This window comes from Stylophora pistillata, chromosome 7, assembly GCF_964205215.1.
Source record: "Stylophora pistillata chromosome 7, jaStyPist1.2, whole genome shotgun sequence".
NCBI lineage: Eukaryota > Metazoa > Cnidaria > Anthozoa > Scleractinia > Pocilloporidae > Stylophora > Stylophora pistillata.
Window position 1 is genome coordinate 7,955,220 of NC_142525.1, and position 24,842 is coordinate 7,980,061.

Genomic DNA, 24,842 nt, shown 5'->3' on the forward strand with positions numbered 1-24,842 from the left:
GACAACAGTCATTGCTCGCCCTCACATTTTGCCCCTCTTTCTTGTTTCATTCAGTTTTGAAGAATTTCTCTTTTTTCCTAATCACTGACGGCTTTTCCTAAAATACTGACCTGAGGGTTTAATGTCCCATGGAAAAACAAGAAAGGAAAAGAACGTGCCGACAAGAAAAGAAAACATGGACAGGATCAATCGGGAATGAATTGAAAGTGAGAATAATTGCATTAGGCCACTCTTACGCCATTATTTACAGTCACATCAGTCAACCTCGTTCCCAGGGCCTTTCCCTTAGTTGGGGGTGAATGAATGAATGAATGAATGAATGAATGAAAGCTTTTATTTAAAGAGGGTAGAGGGTAACACTTAATAGCCAGAGGCTAATAAACTTGTGGCCCTCACAGATTACACAACTATATAATCAGATAAATATGTAAGCTAAAATATGTAAACATTTCAAATAAGCATTTCAAATAAGACAAGATTCAATTGAGAAGATATTATTAAATAGTAAAATGTTTCAAACATTGTTGTTCCTTAAAAATCTTGGCAAACATGTTCTTTTTAAAGCATGCTGTAGAATCTAATTTCCTAATTTCAATAGGTATACTAGTCCACAGTCTTGTAGCCGAAACAGCGAAAGAGCGTCCTCTCTCTGATTCTCTTTTGTATTTAGGACAAACAGCATTAATGCTTGAATATCTAGTGTTGCGGGAGTGCCTCTTATTATTCAGAATTAGGTGTTTATTAAGATAATTCGGCAAACGCCCATTAATTCGCTTATACATTATTATGCATTTATCTATCTCATGTTGCTCATAAAACGGAATCCAACCTAGCTTGTTAAACAAAGCAACTGATGGTGTCGTGCGATCGGCATAAGAAATAACTCGTGCCGCACGTTTTTGCAATCTTAAGACCCAATAAACCGACTCTTTGTCGCAATTTTCCCAAACCACGTTGGCGTAAGACATAACAGGGCGAATAATGCTATTATAAAACTGAAGTCGCTGTTTAAGAGGTAAACAGGCTCGAATGTTACGCAGTATTGCCATTCTAGAGGCCATCTTTTTACATACTTTCTCAATATGTTCATTAAATGACAATTTGCTGTCAATTTCTACTCCTAATAAGGTAGCACAATCCACATTATTGAGCTGTTTTCCGTTTACAGTAACAGCTATGTCACTTCCATTTATATCAGCCACACATCTTTTCCCAGTGATCGTGAGTACTTTAGTCTTGTCTTCATTTAAGGGGAGCTTATTTGCTGAAGCCCAAAATTGAATTTCAGAGACAGACTTATTTAGTGAGGAACTTAGATTGGCTAAGTTTTTCACATCCGCAAAAGCGTTGACAGCCATATCGTCTGCGTAAAGGTCCAACTGAGCACTTTTATACAAAGGCAAATCGTCAATAAACAAAATGAAAAATAAAGGATCTAAAATACTGCCCTGAGGGACTCCATGCAACATCAAAGCTTCGCTTGACTCACTCCAATTTACACGGACAATTTGCTTCCGATCCGACAAATAAGAGTGAAACCAGGCAAGCTCCCGGGTAACTATACCGTACAGCTCCAACTTGCGCAACAATAGTTTATGGTCCACCATGTCGAAAGCCTTTCGATAATCGACCAGGACCATGCCGCATACTTGATTGTTATCTAAGCCGAACAAAAGCTCGTCACTAACTTAATTAGGTGGAGGGGTGGAGCTTGAGGTGGGAACTGAGGGTAAAGGCCTTTGGAACGCGGTTCTCACATCCGCTAGTGACACACTCGACTGAGCCTAGTGTGCTAACTTTTTTTCCTTTTCACATTTTGACGTAATCTGCAATCTATTACGTAGCATATACAGGGCAACGTGGAATCTGAAGTCTGTGTCACCATGGCCTAGAGAGCGATTTTTGTACTAAATAATTAAAACTTCCCTGTTAGCGCTCACTTCAACCGTGATCTGCACTCTCCATCGGTTTTACTTCATATAACGGTGCATGCAAAAACGAAAAACTACTGAAGGCATAAACCTGTACGATAAATTGGCTTGGTTCACGCAATAAAAAATTTAATCCCGCAACCTATCTTTGCAATAATTGGCTCGGTTCAAGAATGGCTCAAGAATGAGTTCGAAATCGAGTAAGTGCAAGAAAACAAGCCTTTTTTCAGAAAATGCCAGAAGTGATTAACATGTAACTTCTCCCTATGATATCCATATATTATCTGGCAAACAGGTAATGAGAATTTAACACTTAGTACTACAAATCTAACACCAAATTCTCGTAACTAATTAACTAGGAAATGTGTATCAACTAGAGGGGAGAATTTACAATCAGATCTTGAAAGTAAAAAGGTTCAGGCAATTAAACCCACAAACCAAAGGTATAGAAAGCAATATATTCCCAGCGAGCAACCTATCAACAAATTCTTTATTCAATGCGATTCTATTTACAACAATCGTTTTATTTTACTCACATTGAGCTATAACAGTTCAAGTACTTTGTAACTCTCGTTGACCCAGAAAAAAAGATCTACAAAAGTTACTTTGAGTACCTATAATAATAAACTATTAAGTCCACAAAAACTATTAACGTTTTCAGGCTTCAAGCTGCTTTCACGACAGCCTTTTACCATAAAGTTCTACTATGATCAAGTAATGATTCAAAATATTTTGTTTCCAACCATTTCGTAACTGTTCCTTTTTTAAGATTTAGCTTAAAATTAAGATCATTAAAATAAATTGGCGAGATCTCTTGTAAGCTAATGATGTAGATTAGTTTGACGCTGCTTCCCACTTTTACAGAAAGTGCTTTAAATAGCGATATTTCTAAATTGTAAGTTCAAAACCTGGTCTGTATTTCTCCACTATGGCTTGAACAGATTTTTCTTTTAACTTACTAATACTATAATTAAACCGAATATCTAGTCTGGTTAGCGTACAGCTTGGATTCTGTAAAGCTTCACATAGACTGGCAACACCGGTATCAGTGATCTGAAGACTATCCAGATTTAGTGTGGTTAGCTTACAGCTTGGATTCTGTAAAGCTTCACATAGACTGGCAACACCGGTATCCGTGATCTTATTAGCACCCAGATCTAGTGTGGTTAGCTTACAGCTTGGATGCTGTAAAGCTTCACATAGACTGGCAACACCGGTATCAGTGACCTCATTAGCACCCAGATCTAGTGTGGTTAGCTTACAGCTTGGATGCTGTAAAGCTTCACATAGACTGGCAACACCGGTATCAGTGATCTGAAGACTACTCAGATGTAGTGTGGTTAGCTTACAGCTTGGATGCTGTAAAGCTTCACATAGACTGGCAACACTGGTATCAGTGATCTCATTATCACTCAGATCTAGTGTGGTTAGCTTACAGCTTGGATGCTGTAAAGCTTCACATAGACTGGCAACACCGGTATCAGTGATCTGAAGTTCACCCAGATGCAGTGTGGTTAGCTTACAGCTTGGATGCTGTAAAGCTTCACATAGACTGGCAACACCGGTATCAGTGATCTTAAGACTTCTCAGAAGTAGTGTGGTTAGCTTACAGCTTGGATGCTGTAAAGCTTCACATAGACTGGCAACACCGGTATCAGTGATCTCAAGACTACTCAGATGTAGTGTGGTTAGCTTACAGCTTGGATGCTGTAAAGCTTCACATAGACTGGCAACACCGGTATCAGTGACTGATCCTCTTGTAATGAATCGTCCTCCTATATTCAATTCAGACACAAGAGAGTGTTCATTGATCAGTGAATTACAGACTCGTTGTATTCCAGACATTGTTAGGTGGGAAATATAAAGTCTCAACTTCTTAACTGGGACGAACTTATCAGAACATTTGTGTTGTGCCTCTCCAGCTTCCTCTTTGTTTAGTTCACTGATAATGTCCAACACAAATGATAATGCAATGCTGTCTATATCTGATAAACCATCAAAATGCATGACGCCATCTGAACTACTGATCGCTTGCGGATGATTCCTGATAAACGTTTTAGCGAATTCTTTGTCTTGATACTCACTCAGACACTTTGCTCTCAGAAATCCAGTATCACTCCCTGACACTTGACTACTGGTCAACAACTTTTCCATCAGTTCCTCTTTTCCCTCACTTGACAAAATGCCAGCCATGAATTGGAAAACCATTTCAGAGCATTTCTCGACTGGAATACAATTTTCCTTTACAAACCAATGGGCGGCTAAGAATTCTTGGACAGTGAGATGTGTGAAGCTGAAGTGTTTCGTGGTTCTGATCGAACCAGTCCTATAAGGCTGACCACAGTAAAGAAGACCGCTACCTTTCAGTTTGTTGACTTCTTCCAACTTAAAACCGCCTTCTATCTCGCTTTCATCAAAAGTCGGCTTCCTTTCAAGCAGAAGTTTAGCCGCTAGTTTTGATAACTTCTCTAATGTGGTTTTAATGACTGGAGGAGGCTTGAATTTGTTAGGAATTTCTTTGCGTCTGTATTCTGACTCAGAGCAGTGCTTAAGTTCAAAAATATCAATAAGTTTTGTGTAAATGTCGGTTGTTGAGACAGGAAGGTCACGAGGATTTCTTGTTTCGTTTAGAGTATACTCCATCTCGAAGCACAACAGATAACAGAGCATAGGAATATGAGCAAAACTGACTAGGTTCTCATTCTTCATGACATGTTCAAGCACAGCGCTCTTCATATTTTCGTTTTTCTTGAAGTACTTTTCAATGTATTCTTTAACCTGTTGTGAAGAAAATCCCACAATTTCTACGTACCGTTTAAAACGGATTCCTCCCAGCTTATCCGATTCATCAGGCCGCGAGGTTACAACAACGACAGAGCCTTTCAGTATCTCTCCCTTGATGAGTTTTGAACATAATGCGGCAACCGGCATTTGACATCTAGCGTCATTCTGATATTTTTTCCCCGAGTTTCCAGCGATGTAATCTTTCTGGGAATACTCATCATAGCCGTCAAGGATAATCACAACTTCTTCGGGATGGTTTGCAATATACTCAAATGTAACGTCATCTAATATTGAAGAAAAGTTTAAGATTTCTCTTAGGGTCACACGCTTTTTCTTAAGCAAATTCAATTGACGGAAAGTAAGTAAATATGCAAATTTGAAATTTGGAATTTTAGTGTTTTCTCTTGCTTGAAATAAATTGTTGTTGGCCCAATCGCGAGTTAACTTTTGGCAAAACAGAGATTTCCCAATCCCTGCTTTTCCAACGACAAGAATAGAATTAGGATCCTCCCGATCTTCACTCATGCCGAGGAATATTTCATCGCAATGCTTTACTGGAGTACCGCTGGCTTTTCCGTAGTATTCGAGCACTGATCTTCTTGAATATCTCTGGTCAATCCCGGTGAGGCCTTTTCTTCCATGTTGTATGAGAAGATTAGTGAATATATCATCTGTTTTCGCGTTGGAAATGGTGTGAGAGGCTAGCAGTTTGGGTTGGAACTTCGTTTGGTCTCTAATGGAAGTCTTTAAAGCTGTAGTGTAGACACTTATGGCTGAAGGATAAAAGAGGGAAATGATTTAATAAATAACAAGAACGCGAGGAGAACAGTTTAAGTACTTTAATTCTTACTCCACAAGGTTGAACTTTTAAAGCTGTTTTGTAGGGACTTACGGCTAAACAAAAGGGAAAGGAAAATATCTTATTAATAATGTGAACATGAGGGAAATGCAGTTTAGATACTTTCTATTGAATTCAGCACAGGGAGATTAACTAGCACAGAGTTGAGTGCTTGAAAAGTGTCTATTGTATCTATCAGATGACAAATCCATCCCTTTTGAAAGGATAGAAAAGGTTGATTCGTTAACGCGTTATTCCTCCCTTAAAAGTCAAGTATATCATAGGGTAAACAAACCCTTTCGGGCGGCTGGTATATCAGCTGACACTGTCCACTACTGAGAGACTGTCTGAAAGAGTGAATATTTGCCGAGTTAAATTGAGGATCAATTTGACGCGTGCTTTCAGAAATAAGAAGATCAATAACGCACGCTGTTCCGCACGTTCGTAGAAAGCCATTTCAGTTTTCACTTAGTTTTATTTTTGTACAACAACGTCAAAGAAATGAAAGCAACCCTGTTGAAAAACGTTTGCCATCAAAGAAATTAGAGAATTTTTAGGCAAAGAAGTACCCTATTTTGACGTTTTCTAAATTTTGGTACTTGCCTGGGGCAACTACCAAAATTAATTTAAAAATACCTTCTGTCTCAGGCAATTAGCATTCATTTGGTAACGTTTCCCTCAGTCTATGTTAAAAGGCCTAGAAGTGAAGTTTCGAGGGAAAATGTAACATCATTCGAGCAGTCTCCGAGCCACGAAGATTATCAGCCAGCAAACCAGAAAATGGTCTATTTATTTTGTAATCCTTCAGTTAATTTTCATATCGCGCGAAAACCGCTCTTAAAAAGCCAGAGTTGATTGGACGGCGGATGAGTATATGCAACCAGCATTTTAATACCACTATCACTGGACTCAAGAAAAGGAGTGTGTTTTTCTTGTGTACAAAAAAAAAAAAAACAGAGATAAAAAGGGAAAACTTTGGAGCAGGCTTTTTTTTCCACTAGCTTTGTTTCTTTCTGACGGAAACAATCAGAAGACAAGTATCGACGCAGACGGGAGTTATTGCCTGATAACTTAGGTATCCAATAAAATCGCACGAAAATTAAAGGTAGGTTGTAATTCGTAATAATTGTTAACAAATCTCTCCCTTCCCCTTTCGCTTGATAAGTTTGGTAACAATTACAATGGATTTCATGAAAAAGTTAGCCTTGAGAGGGGAGTGGAGTGCTGTCAGAATAAGTTGACAGGGGTTGAGAGACGCATTATTAAGGACGCTTGACCAGTCATGTTAAGTCGCTTACATCCACGAAAGATGGAAAAATCTACATTTCTCAAGCTCCGTCACACTTAAGACCCCTCGTAACTAATTTCAGAAATAGATATTTCCGTCAATTTTGCAAAACCAGATTTTCCTAATTCAGAATCTCTGGTAAGAACCACTCTCTTGAGTTTAAATATAAGTCAGTGAGGATCTCTCGAGTGCACGATATCTCTGACCTGGTTACGCTTAAGCAGATTTCTTTTTCTGATTCGTGACCAATCCGGGACCTTAAGGTAATGGATACACTTAACCTAAAACACCAATTCGTAAGTAGAATAGCGTTGCGACTTAGCCGCTACTTTAGAGATCAAGAAGGCCGCCGAGGTGGAGTTAAGAGTAGATTTTTTACTCTAAATACTTTAAAACCATTTTTGAAGTTTTGAAGTTTACCTAACTTCATGGGAAAGTCAAAATCTGCATTTGGCAACAAAATTGTCAACATATTAGTCTTTCTATTGCCCTCCTTAAGTCAACCTATTTGCCTGAATAGTCCCAGGCTCTTAGAGAAATATTTACATCATCAAACGACAAATGTTGAAACAGATGCTGTGACAATTGGTTCCGTTCTCATCTAGTTTGGGAGTACAGTCGAGGTGAAAAATCTGGTTAAAAACCATTTCAAGGCGGAGCGTTGCTACATTCAGCGATGTGCGTAATGAATTCGAATTTCTTAGCGACAGAGGCCTCCCCTCCCCCTCCCCCACCCCCTTGAATAGACCAGAGGATGTTTTACTTTTTTTTAATTACTTCTCTGAAACCTTGCAACCTGCTGTTTTTTTGGTTTTTTTTTTTAGTACGAGGAGAGTGGAGGTGGAGTTGAAAAGATCGAGAAGTAATTTGTATGGATTCCCAGGGAGGAACTAGGCAGGAGATATTACCTAGAGGAATGTTGAAGGAGTGCTAAAAATGGATATCATAGGCATAGTTGGCAAAGGAGGAACTATGCATGTGGAGCTAACGAAGGGTTGTAGAATTTTTAGGGGAGATCAACTAATGTCACTTGCAGGTGGCCTATAAGTTCAGAAAACGTTTGGTATAGATCTGGCCTACAATGAGGTGGTACATAATTGAAAAAATGTTTACAGTAAACATATACGCCAAAATATTAAATCATGACTTCAAGTTCACAATATGGGCCTCAGGCGTGTTCGAGAAAGTTTGGCGGCAAATTATCGTCTTTTCTTTTACAAGTGCTGCGGTATGAATGTTAAACCTATTGTCACAAAGTTTCTCAATTCTTTGTTTTACGAAAAGCAGTGTTACTCCTCGATTTAAAACCCAACTATTTATTTACTTATTTATTTATTTCATTTGCAACTATTCTACTCAAAGTTAAGGTACAGTACATACCACTCTTTGCCTTAAATGTTCTGACGTCTGGCTCACTGTCTCCTTGTTTGTTGACAGCAAACAGCTTCACTTCGTACTCTGCATCATACTCGAGACCAGTTATCTCGCAGTGAGTTTCCACAATGTTTCCCCGTTGAACCAGTTCTGTGGATTGTGTCCTGGGTTGTTTCGTCCATTCCAGACGGTATTTAATGCTGCAATTACTGCTAAAAGCCTCTACTTCTGACCAGGTCACTGTGAAATCTTTGTCAACTTCACTTTCTACATTTGTGATGGTGGGTTTCTCAGGTAAACCTGTTCAAAATAATAATTCTTTATAGTTTTGTCTCTGATGAAAGTGAAATACTTACTGTAACTAGATTCATCGCTGTGTGTAATAAATTTAAATTCCCTAGCAACACCCCCCCCCCCCCCCCACTTAAATAAACAAGTGGGCTTTTTAGTTTTTTCAATTACTTCTCTGAGATTAGGCAACTTCCTGATTTTCTTCTAAGTAGAGGAGAGAGGGGGGTGGGGCAGCAAAAACGGAGAAGTCATTGTTACCCACTCCTCTTGCAAATTCACTGAAAAGGTACAAAGTTGGAATAATTTACTCAATAAACATCTATCCCAAAATATTAAATCATGACATAAAGTTCACAAAGTTATATCTAAACTCAACATGTTACTTCAAAGTAAGACAACAAGTATCATGATTGGTACTGAAATGTACAAGTATAGTAAAGCAAATAATTTGGGTGTAATCTCTGAATCGAAATACTCAGACAAAAGATGTTTAATTCTATGTCATGATCATTGAGGTGTTTGCTTTCAGAGGCATACATTTTCAAAATCATTGGTTGGTAATCAATACCAACAAAAAAATTCAACTAAGTGATGCAACAAGAAACATCACTGAAAGATTGATAAACTACTCTTTCCAGCATCCAAAATTAATCATAAGTCTAATATCAGTGTCATTTACAAACAAATCAAAGGTGACCATAGTGAAAAAATGTTGGGCAAATCATTCTCTTTTCTTATATGAGAGCCACAGCATGAGTATTAAGCCTGTTGTCACAAGGTTTCTCAGTTCTTTGTCTTTAAGTAAAAGCTGTGCTATTACTGGATTTAAGACCCAACACTATTAATTTATTTCATTTCAACAATTCCACCAAACATTAAGTGACAAGTTTAAATAAATGTACATGTACAGTACATACCACTCTTTGTCTTAAATGTTCTGACATCTGGCTCACTCTCTCCTTGTCTATTGACAGCAAACAGCTTCATTTCGTACTCTGCGCCATACTCAAGACCAATTATCTTGTACTGAGTTTCCACAATGTTTCCCTGTTGAACCAGTTGTGTGGATCCTCTTATGGGTTGTTTCCTCCATTCCAGACGGTATTTAATGCTGCCATTACTGCTGTTAGCCACTACTTCTGACCAGGTCAGAGTGAAATCATTGTCAACTTCACTCTCTGTATTTGTGATGGTTGGTTTCTCAGGTAAACCTGGGCAAAATAATGTTTCTTTTAAATGTTGCCTCTGATGAAAGTAGAACACTCATGGTAACTAATTAAAACACATAAACATGTAAATTAATCATTTCAACAAGTAATAAAAATACAGAAGGTCTTCACAAAACAGTGGTTCGTTTGCCAGGTCAACCTATTAAAGTGTAATAGGTCTTTAAAATTCTTTTCTGATGAATGTCAAGTAGTTCAATCATGTTATTCCTACTCTAAAACAAGAGTAATTGTAAATCCGTTAAGGTTTCACAAATAGTATTGATAGAAGGGGATTTACACTGTCAATGATTTTCATATTGTTTCCATGGCCCAGTTGTATTCAAACGTGCTAAAAGTTCAAAGTCTTGAGTTTAATCTACTAATCAACTTAAGAGGTAATTGCAATCAAATGTGATTGAAAAGTAGAAAAAAACACACGCATGAGAATTTTAATTTTTTTCTTGACAAATGATATTACACCTTCACACCCTAGTTAACTCTTTACATTTCCTACAGTGATGACATTGGGAGAGTTTGTTGAACAAGGTTAGGGCTCTTATATATAGCTTGTGATCATTTCCCAGTGAAATGAAATACTTTGGAGCTGTTGGCTGGGGATGTTTGATTTATGAGCGTAAGGTCCAAAACCCTGATTGGAGTGAGTACTTTATCATAACAAGTTGCAGACTTATTCCAAATGAGAACTTTGATGCTGGGAAATATCAAGTGGAGTTTACAAAACCAAATTCAAAATCAAAATGTTTTCAGTTGGGCAGTATCATCAAGAAAAGTCCATTCTATAACACATCTGGATTGGTTGTGATTTTTGTTGATTCAGAGTGTTCAGAGCTAAACCATGACCGATTTAGACGTAAGCATTGCAGTATCTTAAAGGATCTTGAACCTAAGATAGGTGTAAAGGAAAGCAAACCTCTGTTCTGTTATATTGAAAGTAATCGATACAAATACACTGATGGGAAACTTGTTCCTGAAAATGATGATAGCCACCTACCCAGCCCTGCAAAGTGTTGCTCGACTGTTTTACTGGAACAAGGTGAGAGGAACACTAAAGCAGTTGGAGTTCTAAACTTTACGGTTAATGAGCAGCAGCTTATATGTGATCCAGTTTGGTTCAAGAAATCAAGAGTAGAAGACATCTTAGGTGAGTTGAATTGTAGTGTACATGGATCAAGGAATTGTGCAGAATTAAGAAAAGAAGAATCATCTTTTGGCTAAACAAATTAGAGGTGAATGAGATGAGAGCAAAGTAATGCAAAGAGTTCAACGAGCATAGAAAATGGACTTGATGTTACTCTTTTGTTCATTACTCTTTTGTTCAGTCATAATGTCATAATATATGAGTGTGGGCTCATTTCACGAACTGCGGTGAATAATGCCTTATGGTGAGCCTACTGTTCCGGTACACGAGACTGATTAAATGCAAAATCTAATAAGGAAATTAACACTCTTTTCATCTGTGCCAAGTGATATGATTTACTGTACAACTTTATTTTTTGAGATAATTTAGGGAAAGCCTTGGATCTTATGGAAACTGTGCAATGGCTTTAAGGCCTCCAGTCTGAAACTACAAAATATAGAAATTATAAACTAAAGTCCTTGCCATAAATACCTTCCAGCTTTGTACGCTTTTTGTCCTGGTCCAGTGACTCACTTGATGACTTCCTCTTTCCACCTTATAAAAACAAGTAAAGTAATTAAACATGAGATACAGTTCAATTGTAAATGTACAGTCATGTAGAAGGAAGCATGATCTTCACCAATTTTTTGGTCTCCAATCTGCCAACAAAGAGTCAGCGAGTAACACGCCAACTTGAAAGCAGACATCATCAATGACAGCCTGGGAGTCAAAACTATTCTGTTTGGTGTGCATATAGTTTTCTAACCTCGTATCTTCAGGGTCTTCTTCAGTATTCATGATATGATTATAGTTTTCTAACCTCATATCTTAAGGGTCTTCTTTAGTTTTCATGATATGATTATAGTTTTCTAACCTCATATCTTCAGGGTCTTCTTTAGTATTCATGATATGATTATAGTTTCTAACCTCATATCTTAAGGGTCTTCTTTAGTATTGATGATAATTATGGTTATAGTTTTCTAACCTCATATCTGAAGGGTTTTCTTTAGTATTCATGATATGATTATAGGTGTGAATTAATGGCAGTCACAAAATCACAATCACCTTTATGAGGCCATCCCCGAAACACAACAGGATCACTCAAGATATTTGCAACAACTGAAGCAGCCATCACACTTGCAAAAGGTCTCCAGCTCTCTGATGTGCAGTCTGTGCTATCAGCAAAATCTGCAATTCCCTTTACTACCAGCCATTCAATCTGGTCATCAAATGCAGCAGCAAAAATACCTGAATATATAAGTGTAAAAGGCATTGGTTAAACTCAAGAACAACTTTGTAAAATAATTATAAATGGTCTAACTCAACCACACACTGCACTGAGTATTCAGGTCTAAAAGATTTAAAACTGTAATACATTCACAGTATGAGTTTTAGAGTTCATTTGGTGAATCAGTCAGGAGACACTCACTCTTCAATTGCTTTCTATATTCTGTCTTTATTCGACAATAAATTTCCTAGGAACCTGTATAATCATCTTACTTGATTACAGAATTTTTACAGAATTCAGCAGTGAAACAGTTGGCTGCCTGTAATAGCAGTAATTTTGGTACAAGTACTTGTTGCATTAGCAGTAGAAAAAGAAAAGGGGAATTGTAGGATTTTAGCCTGTAACAAATTGAGCCTGTAACAAATTCAAATGCTTAATAAAGAAAGCTTGACCTCTTCCTCATTGAGTCACATAATCAGATGATAACAAATACATTTAGAGAATCAAGCTTGAATCTAATGACCAATCGCATGTTGTAACTTAAAAAATATAGACAGTCAAAGATTGCAGATGGCTATACTGGTATTATAGCAAAAACAATTTTGCAGAATATTAAATTTGTCTCCTATGTAGAACAGAAAACCTGCCCCATCCCAAATATTTATGAGCACCCTGTTTCACTAGTAAAAAATGATTCAACTTTGCTATAGCACTTCACGATTCAAAGCTGGTACAAACCCAACAGCTATGAATCCAAAGAGTCTGTGGTGTGCAGTTGAAGCAAGATCAATACATAACCTCACCTTCACCCTCCATTTCAATTGCAGTTGCCAATGGATAGGACTTAGCCAGTTCATCTCTTCGCCATTCAGCACTGATCAGCTCTGGACCACTCAAAAACTCTCCATCACAATGTACATTGATGTCTAGAGCTTCTGGGTTTTTTAAAGGTGCCTTCCATCCATGGTCTGCACATTTGATCAGTTTTAGAAAAGTTCTGCTCACATAACTTCTTATGCCTGTTGACTGCTCTCCACAGCTTGCTACTATCTTGGATGCATAAGTTGTTAGTTTGGCAGACACAACCACATCTCCTAACTTAGTCGTCTCAGGGTTTAAGCCACTGCAGGTCCCCACAGAAATGACAGCTTTAGGTCCCAGTACAGAGACAGCATTTTTCACAGTTATCAGGGAGCTTCCAGGACCCACCGAACCTCTGTGGCATCTTAATAAAGTAACTTTCAATTTCTCTCCATCACCGTCACCCATCTCTCCAAAGTAAACATACCCCACATCACCAAACCAGCATTTGAATGGGTTTTTCAACTGCATGTAACAAGCTCTGAACTCATAGTTCTTGGCTGTTAGTAACAAAATGTCAACAGGCAGATTCACATCCTTTGGATCCTTTAGCGCTGCATGAATGTCCTTTAGTGATGGAAGATTGACTCTAACTTCAGGTGGAATTTCTCCTTCATCACTAGATTCGTCTCCTGCTTTGTGTGCAGCCTTTGCTATTTTCTGTGGTCTTCTATCCTTCTTGTCTGCAAGGGTTTTCTTTAGTCTTCCTTTTGTTTTCTGTGTTGCCTTTGGCATTTCTGTCAGCTGATTTTTCCCTCACAGACTATAATTATTCCCCCTACAGCAAAGAAAAATATGATTTCAATTTCTACAACACCCATAATCAAAAAAGTTAAAGAAACGTTATTGGTGAAAAGCTGTCAAACTGAGATCATTAGGAAAACAAAATGAATTCTCAAGCTTAACAAATTAAAAAGTAAAGTCACAGCTGTACACCTAGTAATCGCCTATAAGATTTTGGTAGTAAATAGATTATGCTCCCTCCACATGAACTGTCCCAAAAATCCACTTTTGAACACTGCTTTTCAAAAGTGTACAAAAACAGTGAACAATAACTGAGTAACAAGCTAAAAAAAACTACACAATGGTTTAGTTCCCTGAATATTATTTTTGGTGAAATCGAGATCAGCTACTCTATGCTTTTACTCAAGTTGTTGTGCACACAAGTCTGTTCAGAGCAGTAATAGAAATAATTATGAAACTATTCGCGAACCCTGCTAATAATAAAGCAGAGCCTGCAAATAGTAACGATTTTGCCACACTAAAACTGTCCAGAAAAAATGAGAAACCCAAGGAAAGTGATAGGTAATAAATGCTTAGAAGATGGCAACTGAAAGGTTAGTTCAATTCATAGAATTTGTAATATCAGTACATGTGTATAACTCAAACTCTAATAACATTAGTTTATCAAGTTAAGAGCAACTTTTTTTAAGAGGTGCCACATGAACTGAAAAATTACCTTTATAAAGTTCAGCCCGATTTTTCCATGTGGAAATGAAAAGCCCCTTTAACTAATTTTTATATCCTCAAAAACAACACTATTTCCACTCATCATAAGTTTAACCTGAACCAATTCTGAGTCATACTGCATGGGGGAAATGATAATTGAAAATTAAGCTAGGAAATGCAATTAGTTTACTTGGATTTTGAAATACATATTGATGATTTTTAAAAGTGTTTCATATTGAGCTCAAAATTGAATAAAATGGTTCAGTTTTAGTTTTAAGCCACATCTCTGCCTCTACTTCTGGTACTGATTTCCCACATTTCATGGCTACCAACACATGTTTCAGTTTTTGTGAATTTTCTAGCATAAAGAGGTAAGTCTGGGAAAAAAAACCTAACCACGTTTCTAAGTTCACTGTAAGGTATCTCTGGGTAAATATTATAAAGGTTTTTAATTTTCTGACCATGTGCCACATTTTTTGATTTTCACTCTGTCAATTCAAACATTTGCTCATGATTGATTGTTATTATTCTGAAAATTGTCTATTGCACCTTTACTCTGGTGCAATGTCCCACTATCAACATTATTGTCCTCTGTCACACTAACACTGATTAACAATAGTGATACTGTCAACCAATCAAATCTCCAAACTTTCTTTGTTTACATAATTTAAAAATACAACAAAAGTAAATGTTGTCATATACTGATAACATGCAGGTGTATCCATATAAAGTAAAAATCAAAATCAAGTAGTGGTGGTTATTTCCTGATAAACTGCTAAGTACCGTTGTACATTGTACACAGTGTCGATACCTGCTAAACACGGTAACATATACAGTATTTTGGGATGTTACAAGCACACCCACTTAAGGGCTACATGTATTTGTTTTCTTCTTTTTGTCTTCTTTACTGTTATTTACTTCTTCATTGATGTCAATACACGTAAGATAAACACTCACCTTTCAAGTTGCTTCTCCTCGGTGATGATAACAGCAGTTGTATTAGACTCTCAGGTACTTGTTATTGCTGAATTGAATCAATAATACCATCCACCAGATAAACCACTACTTACTTGATGTGTGGCTGATTGTGTTCACACCAATCTACTCGGCATGACTAATCTGGTAGACAGCATGAAATTTAGCCAGCTACTGGGAAAATAACCGTTCTATCCAAAAGAAACCTGTTCTTGCTGTTGAGTCAGGTATCAAAACACCTGCAGCTGATGGAATGGAACTGAACCGGAGTTCAGAATATTCTGAAACTGCAAAGAAGAAAAAAACACATGAACTAATTATACTTTCATTTTGATTGGTTCTTACTTATGATTGCCGCCCAGTTAGCCCAATGGATAGTGCAATGGACTGTTGTGTGGGAGGTTGAGGGTTCTTCAGCCCCAGCCAGACCAATACTCAAGGTCTTAAAATAATTGAGAAGAATTTGCTACCTTTCTGTAGGCGGATTCATGCTGACATCATTGTTTACATTTTTGCTCATTTGCATACCGCTTTGCGTGAAGAAGGAAGCATGTTAGATACAAATTTACTTCAGGCAGCTAAAGAGCTAGAAAACCTTAGTACATGGTGAAATTTTTAGCTCTTTGGGTGTAATATTCAAGGAGAAATAGTCCATCAAAAACTGCAAAATTTCTGGGTGGCAAAAGCACTAATGAGCTCAAACATTCGATGTAAAATTTTGAGTTTTTAAACCCGTGCTGCACAAAAAGTATTCAATGCATCAGGCTCATATTCATTGGCCGAGTCAATCGTACTTTGACCTTTCGATATTCAGAACTGATTTATTTTTAGCTCCATTAGAAACTGAATTGCTTATGGTGATGAGGCAAATATTGTAAACAAGGATTCCTCTATAACATCAAGAAATGGTTAGATATTCTAGTCTTCTCGGATATGGACGAATAAATGGAGGTCCCGTCTCCTGCAGGGTTGGGGGTAGGAGACGTTAATTTCCCACACATGGGATTACTATGTGATGGATGTCCTCCCCTGGGTGGGATGGGTGGGTTTACTGGGCCCGCAGTAACTGGCCCAAGCTGTTGCGGTATCCCTGCCTGTCGGTGAATCTAATAAATTAAATCTATTTGAGAACAAACCCATAGATGATGTCACCGATTAGAAACTAGAAAAAGCTCTAAATTGTTCAACAAACTGTCCTTGTCACAACTTAAAAATGTAAACAGAACAGTATGGAGTTATGGTGTTAATGCTTAACAGATTTTTGCTTTGTGATAAAAAAAAACCAAATAGATTCCATTTGCCTTGGGTCTGTACAGTAATAGATCACAGAAGATGACAAAACATGGGAAGTATGTCAGTAACACACTTGGCTGCACCACTAATTTTGTTCTTTTTGCATTTTGATGTCACCTGCGATCTATTACGAAACAGACACAAGGCAACACAAAATTTATTTATTATGCAGATTAACCATTGTTTATATCTAATGATTAAATATGCATACACCATAAAAGAATAACAAGTGAGTTGTTCAGATAGTAAGTTTAAATTGTAACTTTTTGTTTTTTTGCTCCTGAACACATGGATTTGCAACTAAAACAGGCTCTCACTTCTAAGTCATTTGTCAAAACAAAAGCTCCACTATATAGTACCAATTCAAAATATTGCACTAACTACACGATTAAAAAGGGTACTAACAAATACACTTTATATTTAACAAGATACATTTACACAAACAATCCATTCAATATAAAAATTTTGCAAACAAAATTCCAAGAGAAAAACATCGATTTATACAATTTATGGAGACAAGGAGAATTATTACAACCTGACCTGGCTGACAATGCCACTGAAAATTGAATGTTTGCAACTATAATCTAAGGGTTAGTACATTAATGCTAGCAGGCAATCTACATGCATCAAACATTTTGCAGTGTTCTTTTTTAAGGATACTATAGACCTTCATGGGTTTCCTTTGTAAAAAAAATTCTCAACATGCTATTTAAAAATATAACCAACATAAACTATAATTATATCAGTGGAAAGGTTACCAAATGCACTATTGGCAAAAATTATTTTGTTTCAGCTTGATAAATTATAATAATTGTAAACCAACTGGGGTGCAACAATCTGAAATGGACAATGGTTCTTTGAGCAAATTAATCACATTATTATAAAATCTCACTGCACAACTTCCACAAAATTTGAATCCAGTTGCCTTGCAATTTACTTGTCAAGTTAACTGATTAAAACTATACTGATACACATTATGTGACTGAGCCCATTGTGGGAGATCCATTTTGAAAAACCGAATCCCCCCACACCATTTTAATGTTGGCTGGTATAACATCATGCTGGTTTATATCCTATGTATGTGTACAAAAAGTTTCAGGTCTTGCTTTTTCTTTCATTTTTCTTTCATTTGTTTTGTTTAACAAATTTTTTTTTCCTGAGCATTTCAGTGCTTTCTTACCTTTGATGCAAAAGCAGCAGTTTTTATGTTTTCCCTCAAAATGTTGCATAAGAAATATGCATGTCCACCCAAAATTGATAACCTCTTGTAATTGCTCGTTGTTTGCAGCTCTTCATTTGACCACTGTATCACTACAGAGACACTAAAGCAGCAATGGAGCAGAGTAAAGGCTTCCTTATCTGGTTAATAATTAAAAGTAGATTTATATTCCATCAGAAGCTAATCCAAAGATGAAGATTAAAAAAATTATTAAAAACTGTTTAAGCAACTATCAATTATCATCTATAATTTACACCGTCAGTAGTATTTTTCCTTCCAACTTAAATTGTTTCTCTCTACTTTTGTGAGTAACTTAGAGCTTGGTAAAATTAAAAACTTTGTACAGCACATGTACTCCAAATCTATTGAAAGCTCTCCAAATAATCAAAATTTTCATGCATCAATTCTCTTGTTATCAGTTGTCCAAAATTGACTCAATATCCAATATGTAAATGACAACAGTTCTGCATGTATCACAAACGAAGAAACTAAGGTAAATATTTTACACATTGTCTTGAAGACTTTTTCGTTTTATACTTCATTAGAGCAAGAATTTACTTATTTTCAAAGAAATCCATATTAATAGGACGACTGCAAACGTTTTAACAAAGCAATGATTGTTGTTTTCCTGATAGTAAACAAGTCTCCAATTAAAATTATGTTTGCGCTGCCACTCTTCGAGCTAACTTTTAAGTAGATAATCAAAGCAGCGTAAACTACCTCAAATTAATTCCACATACAAAAAAATACCGCAAAACAAATCCCTCAAAACTTGAATAAGTTTACAGAAAATAGAATATTAACAAGATCCAAGAACATTCCAGAAGTCTCCCATACCCAACCAGTGAACCGAAAGCGAAACGAAGGTTGATGTTTGGTTCCCCGTTAATCAAAGCTTACATTAATTGTTCACAACTCATTGCTTGGCTTTAGCGAACTAGTATGGCCAAATTTCGCAACAGAGAAGAGAAACGAAACAGTTTTACCCAAAAGCGAGAGTAAAGCAGCGTCAAAATAGAACTTACCTTTTATAATTCACTCGTTCCTCGCTGATGCGGAACTCGTAAACAGCTGCATTTTATGACCTCACACAGGTAGTGTTTTGGCAAAACACATGATAACTCGACAATATACAATTTGGCTGACACAGTGATTAATCTTGTTAATAATAAGACGAAAGTCCTACTGGAAGTTGCTCCTTTCCTCAGAGCTTACACCGAAGGCTTGATCAAGAAGTCAGCAACATGGATTCTAAGAAACTGCTTCGTTTCCGCGTAGGGATAAAGGATTGCATGACCAGCCTATTTTAACCACCTCGGTCGAGAGGGACTGAGATGGAATGATAGACACCTCATGACGTATTATACTTATAGATAGTTTGGAAGCTACGAAAACATGTCGATTCATCCCGATGACTTGAGTGGAATATTTGTTTGGAAAATTGCGTCTAAACTTTACACCCGAGAAATGGTAAGTACTAATTTATTGTTTCATGGTAGTATTATAAAACGTTTCGCGCAATTTTAGGCAGATACTTCCGATATTTAAAAGGTGCCAAGGTATTTGGTAGTTTTGGTGGATGTCGGGCGTGGACATCCACCAAAACAGTGATCAAAATCAACAACAGTACTTTTTGAATTTTATCTATGGCCAATGTTAGACCTTAAAGGAAGAAAAAGAATTATATTCCCCAAAACATTAGCAGTTTACGTTCTGGCTAATTATTTCTTATAATGCACAGTTGCTGACCAAACGTTCATAATGAAATCATAAGACATGAAATTAGATTAAAGTGGTTTTGGTGGATGTTTCTCTCTCCATCCACCAAAACGACCATCATGACAATTTCTGTTACTTCCATTAGAGAGGAATGGTTTGACCTGCTACTGGAGTAAATAACCACAATTTATTTCTTTGTACATAGATATTTTTGCAAAGTTCTTAAGTTAGCAGCTTTTATTACTGAAACCATAATCATCACATGGTGTTCAATGTAGAATACAAAAGGTTTTGGTGTGGCAATCATGTACTCTTGAAATATGATAAGAGAGAGTTTTTAACTGATTTAACAGATGTTTGCTACAAAATTCCATATCCAGAAGTTTTTTCCTCTACTTCCTCTAAAATCATTAGCTTTAAATACTACAAATCAGCACATCAGTAATTGTTATCAGGGGTCTGAATATCTTACAAATCTTTCACATTGATTTCAAGTAACCTATTTCACTTGGATGATTAATTATACACTCAAGATGTAGAATAGTAATAGTTTAATATTTGTAGTGCGCAAATTCCATTTACATATGATCAAATGCCCATAACAATTAGAGAATATGATAATTACATCAGATAAGAAATTACAGTAAGACCCTTATCAAATTTACAAAACTAATAAAAACCTTATCTAAATTCTCAAAAAAGAATGAAAAAAATTGTAAAAAAAAATATTAAAAAACTATTAAACCATGCACAATTCAATCCTAATTAAAGGCTAAATTAAAAAGATGAGTCTTAAGTAAAATTTTAAATTTTCTAAAATCAGTCTCGTTACGCACTTTATAAGGAAGACTGTTCCAAAGTTTAGGTGCTACACTCATGTAAGCACGATCACCTAATGTTTTCTTTGTTATGGCATTTGGTGCTTGCAGCATGAGACCCTTATTACTAGATCTTAAGTTTTATGGTCCATTCTGCTGCAACTTAACAAGATCTTGTAAATAGATTGGACCATGTCCATTAATTGCTTTGAAAGTGATCATGATAAATTTGAACTGTATTCTAAACTGAACAGGTAACCAGTGCAGTTCTCGTAGAACTGGTGTGATGTGACACATCTTTGGGATATTAAAAATAATCCTTGCTGCCGAATTTTGAAAGCATTGGAGCTTAAATAATTCTCTAGCTGGTAAACCATATAAAATACTATTACAGTAATCTATCCGTCCGATTACTAAGGTATGTATCAATGTTTGTGATGCTTTCTCATCTAAGCATCATTAGCTTACATTTTACAAATTATTTCCCCTTTTAATTTATGGATAGACAGTGAAAGGCCTTTGTCACTTTGGTAAATACAATCTTAATATACCATGTATTTTGTGATAAATTATTTACCACAACATAGGACAGTTGTTGCTGAATGTTTTTTGTTTGATTGTTTGTTTTTTTTTTTACATACAACATCCAAAACAATGGAGAGGACAAATTTAAATGGAAAATTTTATTAGTGGTTAAAATGAAAGAACATTGGAAGATCAAATTAACTTTATTACCCAAATTAACTTTGATTTCTTGCTTATGCCAGGCTCCTAATATTCAAAAGCATTATTTTTTTTTTGTGTTTTTTTGTGTAACTTAACTTGAAAAATAAACACAGAGAAAGGCAAACACAAAGGAATAAACTTGAAGCTAAAGCAAAGTTTAATTTGAGCCATAGCTGATTGAAATACTGAGCACTTAACCCATTTGGTAAAGTTCATGTATATATCAGCCAGCTTGTCACAAGTCTTCCCCCTCTCCTCCTAAAGTCTCTATAAACAAATTTTACTATGTGGTCCTGCCATGATGATAAGTATATTACAGCTCCTCAATTTCCTTCTCTCAAAACAAGGTAACTCTGAATTTAATAATGTGATGGAATTGATAAAACTCTACCAATAACTGGCTGCTGCTCGTAACATTAATTTCTTGATATTTAAACCAAACAGTTTTGAGGTTTTGATATTCTGTGATCTTTACATTTTTGGCATTGCCATTTCCTCTTTGAGTTGATTGCCCACTCTTGTTCTCCCCCCTCTTGAGTGAGACTTACTTCCTCATCCAACTCATCTATAACAACAACAACAAAAGAAAGCGGTATGGTAAAATCAAGGGATGTCTCGTCAAGGAGGGGCAAAGATCACAGATAAACCATAATCAATACGCTATAAATAAGAACCCTAATGCTTCATTTTGCAGTGATCACCTTCTTCTTTTCCATTTTCAGACCTGACTGGAACCTCCATATGCGTGTTTACTTGTTCTGAGTGGGGAAAAAAGAAAAAGGAATCAGCGTTGTAAACTTTTCTCCACTTTGTTTTTATGTGGACATTTTCCGGGTCAATTCTTGAAATGCGGTTTTTAACCGTAGCTCGATACAGGTGCGTGCGCAGGTCAGATGTCCTAGGGAAGTATCGTCGGTTTGTGTCTTGTGCTGATCATCTCGAAACAAGACCCCTTTCACAAAGATTTTCAAATGCCGTCTCTTTTCATATATTTCCTTAACTCCCCCCGCAACAAGCTCGTGGATCCTCTTGATGATCTTCTCATCTAGGGGTTGAGATATTCTAGCGACCTATAGAAATAAAAAACTCGAACTGTGAAAATGCTCGCTATTTCAAGTGGGAACGCCCTAGTAATACACACCTATACGTTATTTACTCCTTTGCCATTTTTTTGTACTGTGAGAATGCTTGAAATTGTACTTTAACAACAACAAAGAAAACGAAATCATGGCAAAAAATGTACAGGCACTTTTATGTCACACTTTGACCGGCTTGCCCGCCGCGTACTTTTTTTCATTGACCGTTGCATTAATTCGTGTTGAACACTAAGTTACCTCGCCAACAAAGTGATTCTGATGGTCTGTAATGAGAGCTAGTTCAATGTAAATCCTTCTTTCGTGCTTAGCGATCCCTTGTAAAGCTTTTCGAAAACTTCTAGACGCAGTCTCTCATCTCTTTTTGCTGTCTTCTTGAATCTGAAAGACTAAAAATCATACATTTGAAGGAAAAAAATGGATGCCTTGTAACAGTAAACTGAATGCCTCTGATGCAGTGCACAAATAAGCTTTTCACGCTGCTTCAATTCAACTTTTCTGTCAGGTTTTAAAATTGATTCACGGCGTTTACGTAGATGAAAAGACAACTTGGTGCTGGCAGTGTGTTAGCTTTGTTTGACCACACTAACGTCCTAGACACAGAGAAAAAAACATCAGGAAGCTCGAAGTGCCTTGAATAATCAAAAACGAGACCACCCAGTTTCGTTCCAGTCAATAAGCAGGTGATTATGTAGCATGAATTTTGGACAGTGATAACGCTTATCGGATTTATTAAACCGAATTCGTTCTGTCAATACATGAGTGGAACTACCTTGTGCGCTCCAAAAAATAAAACTTCTCGCATTTTTATCTGTACTTTGCAGTCAAACTTCCGCGTGTCTTGAACGAGAAATCTTTTCTTGAACACGAAATTTTTGTGACCAGCCTTCTGTAAAAGACAAGTATATCAGCGTAAGATGAGTGATAGTGCACTTCTCAAGTTGTAAATTTTTTGGAATATGAAGAAACAGAAGTGTCATTGCGTGATGCCTTGAAAGATAAGGAGCCGACATACGACAGCTTGATAGAAATAAAAAAGCGTAGAATTGCGTTTATTTTCTCTTTTGTAAGCAGCATACGTCAGTGAAAGGTTTTTATAATTGGTAAGTTCTAAACCATCTTCAATTTAGCCGAGATTGAAGTGTTATCGCGTTTGTCATAAAAGTATTCTGAGATCAATGTCATATGACCCAGTGATCGATGTGTATCTGACCTTTCGGTTTCACAAGCCATAGGTGACAGTAGTAACACCAATGTCGCGGATGAGAAATATATGTGTATGTACAGTGCAATATTTCATCTACTTCTTTTGCGTCTTTTCGTTTCCTTTTCTCTCCAGCTTTTCTATCTTTGCCGTGCTGACAATCGAACACTTTCCTTCCCAAAATTATGAAAGGCACACCATTAAAAGGAATTTTTTGTACCTTTAATGTCTCGTGGATCTTCCCAGAGTATTTTGTGACTTCTGTTCGACTGATCTGTTGTTAAATTGTGATGGAAGATAGGATCAGTAGAGCAAGGACGAGAGTGATACAAGCTACCACGACTTCACGCTTTCAAATATATATGGGCATACCTGTGTTTCCGAAACCTTTGTCAGCCTTAAAGCAAGAAGACTTCGTCGTCGATCCTGTTTCCAATTCCGCAATGAGTTTATACGCCTCATCAACAGAAGTTATGTATCCAAAATTATCCTCATCTCTACCATCAGGCAAATTGTTCACGCTTTAAAATTCCCGCCATATTGTTTCTGTTTGTTCTTCGGGTGTTCGGTTATGTCTCCGCGCGGATTTCCGAGAATCTTCGTTTATGATTTGCAAGTTGTTAAGTATTCCACCTCAGTCCCTCTCGACCGAGGAAGTTTTGGTGGATGGAATCTAATGCTGACCATTTTAAGCGGCACGCTATCACGCGAGGAACTCAATGAAGAGTAAGTCTCTTACTCTCCAGGTGTGCGTGACATTTGAGTAATATTAACTTCATGCATTACAAAAAAGACTTCCTCTCAATAGTTGTACCCCGAAGATACATGGAGATCCCGACATGGTGCATTTGAAGGACCTGGCTGTGATAAAAATAAAAAAGAAAAAAAAAATTGTGCAACTGTAATTGAATGTTTTCACAATTTAAAAAACGATCAGCGAGAAAAACTGACCAAGAACAATGAAAAGAAATGCATGTTACCCCACCCTCTGTCACGTGATGTGTTTAAGGCAACTATCAAGGATTTTCACGCTTGGCAGAAATTCAAGTGTGCACATGTTAGACCTGGAAGGAAACATGGATATAAGTCACACTGATCAAGGTTTTTGAGGACAACTAAGCCGTGAAAATGAATAAAGGAGTTAATTTTAAAGAAATTTGGTTTTATCGAGGTCATATGAGGAGGTAGGGGGAAAATCGAGATGTTGGCCGGGATAAATCGATTTCAGTTATCTTAAGTTATCTTGGGTTGGAATTGCGGTTTCCCAATGTTGTTTCTTATTCCCGAGGTTAGCTTGAAATTAAAGAACAAGTCTCATCGCTGTTTCCCAACGCATTATATGACCTAAAGGCGACCAAGGCGCACTGAAAGAGGATAAATGTTATCATTTTGAGCCATTTTCCG

General features: G+C 36.8%; 1 protein-coding gene and 1 long non-coding RNA gene across 3 annotated transcripts in view; one reads left to right on the forward strand and one right to left on the reverse strand.

Annotated features, from left to right (window-relative positions):
* LOC148726453 (uncharacterized) overlaps nt 1–18,896 on the reverse strand; it is a 344,348-nt gene extending 325,452 nt beyond the window's left edge. The window contains exons 1-8 of one of the 2 annotated variants that reach the window (XM_088727328.1): nt 17,839–18,896; nt 15,348–15,652; nt 12,884–13,719; nt 11,918–12,100; nt 11,345–11,407; nt 9,424–9,717; nt 8,222–8,515; nt 2,408–5,488 (exon numbers count right to left, since the gene is read on the reverse strand). In XM_088727328.1, the coding sequence (XP_088583454.1) occupies nt 2,820–5,488; nt 8,222–8,515; nt 9,424–9,717; nt 11,345–11,407; nt 11,918–12,100; nt 12,884–13,676 (4,296 nt within the window). In that variant the 5' untranslated portion in view covers nt 13,677–13,719; nt 15,348–15,652; nt 17,839–18,896 and the 3' untranslated portion in view covers nt 2,408–2,819. Of the gene's footprint in view, nt 1–2,407; nt 5,489–8,221; nt 8,516–9,423; nt 9,718–11,344; nt 11,408–11,917; nt 12,101–12,883; nt 13,720–15,347; nt 15,653–17,838 lie in introns of those variants that run through there. The other variant, XM_088727327.1, reaches the window with a different exon arrangement.
* A 145-nt stretch (nt 18,897–19,041) lies between these two features.
* LOC148726475 (uncharacterized) lies at nt 19,042–23,657 on the forward strand. The gene is made up of 2 exons (XR_015989500.1): nt 19,042–19,347; nt 21,863–23,657. It is a non-coding gene; the product is annotated as an uncharacterized LOC148726475 (long non-coding RNA).
* The last annotated feature ends 1,185 nt before the right edge of the window (nt 23,658–24,842 follow it).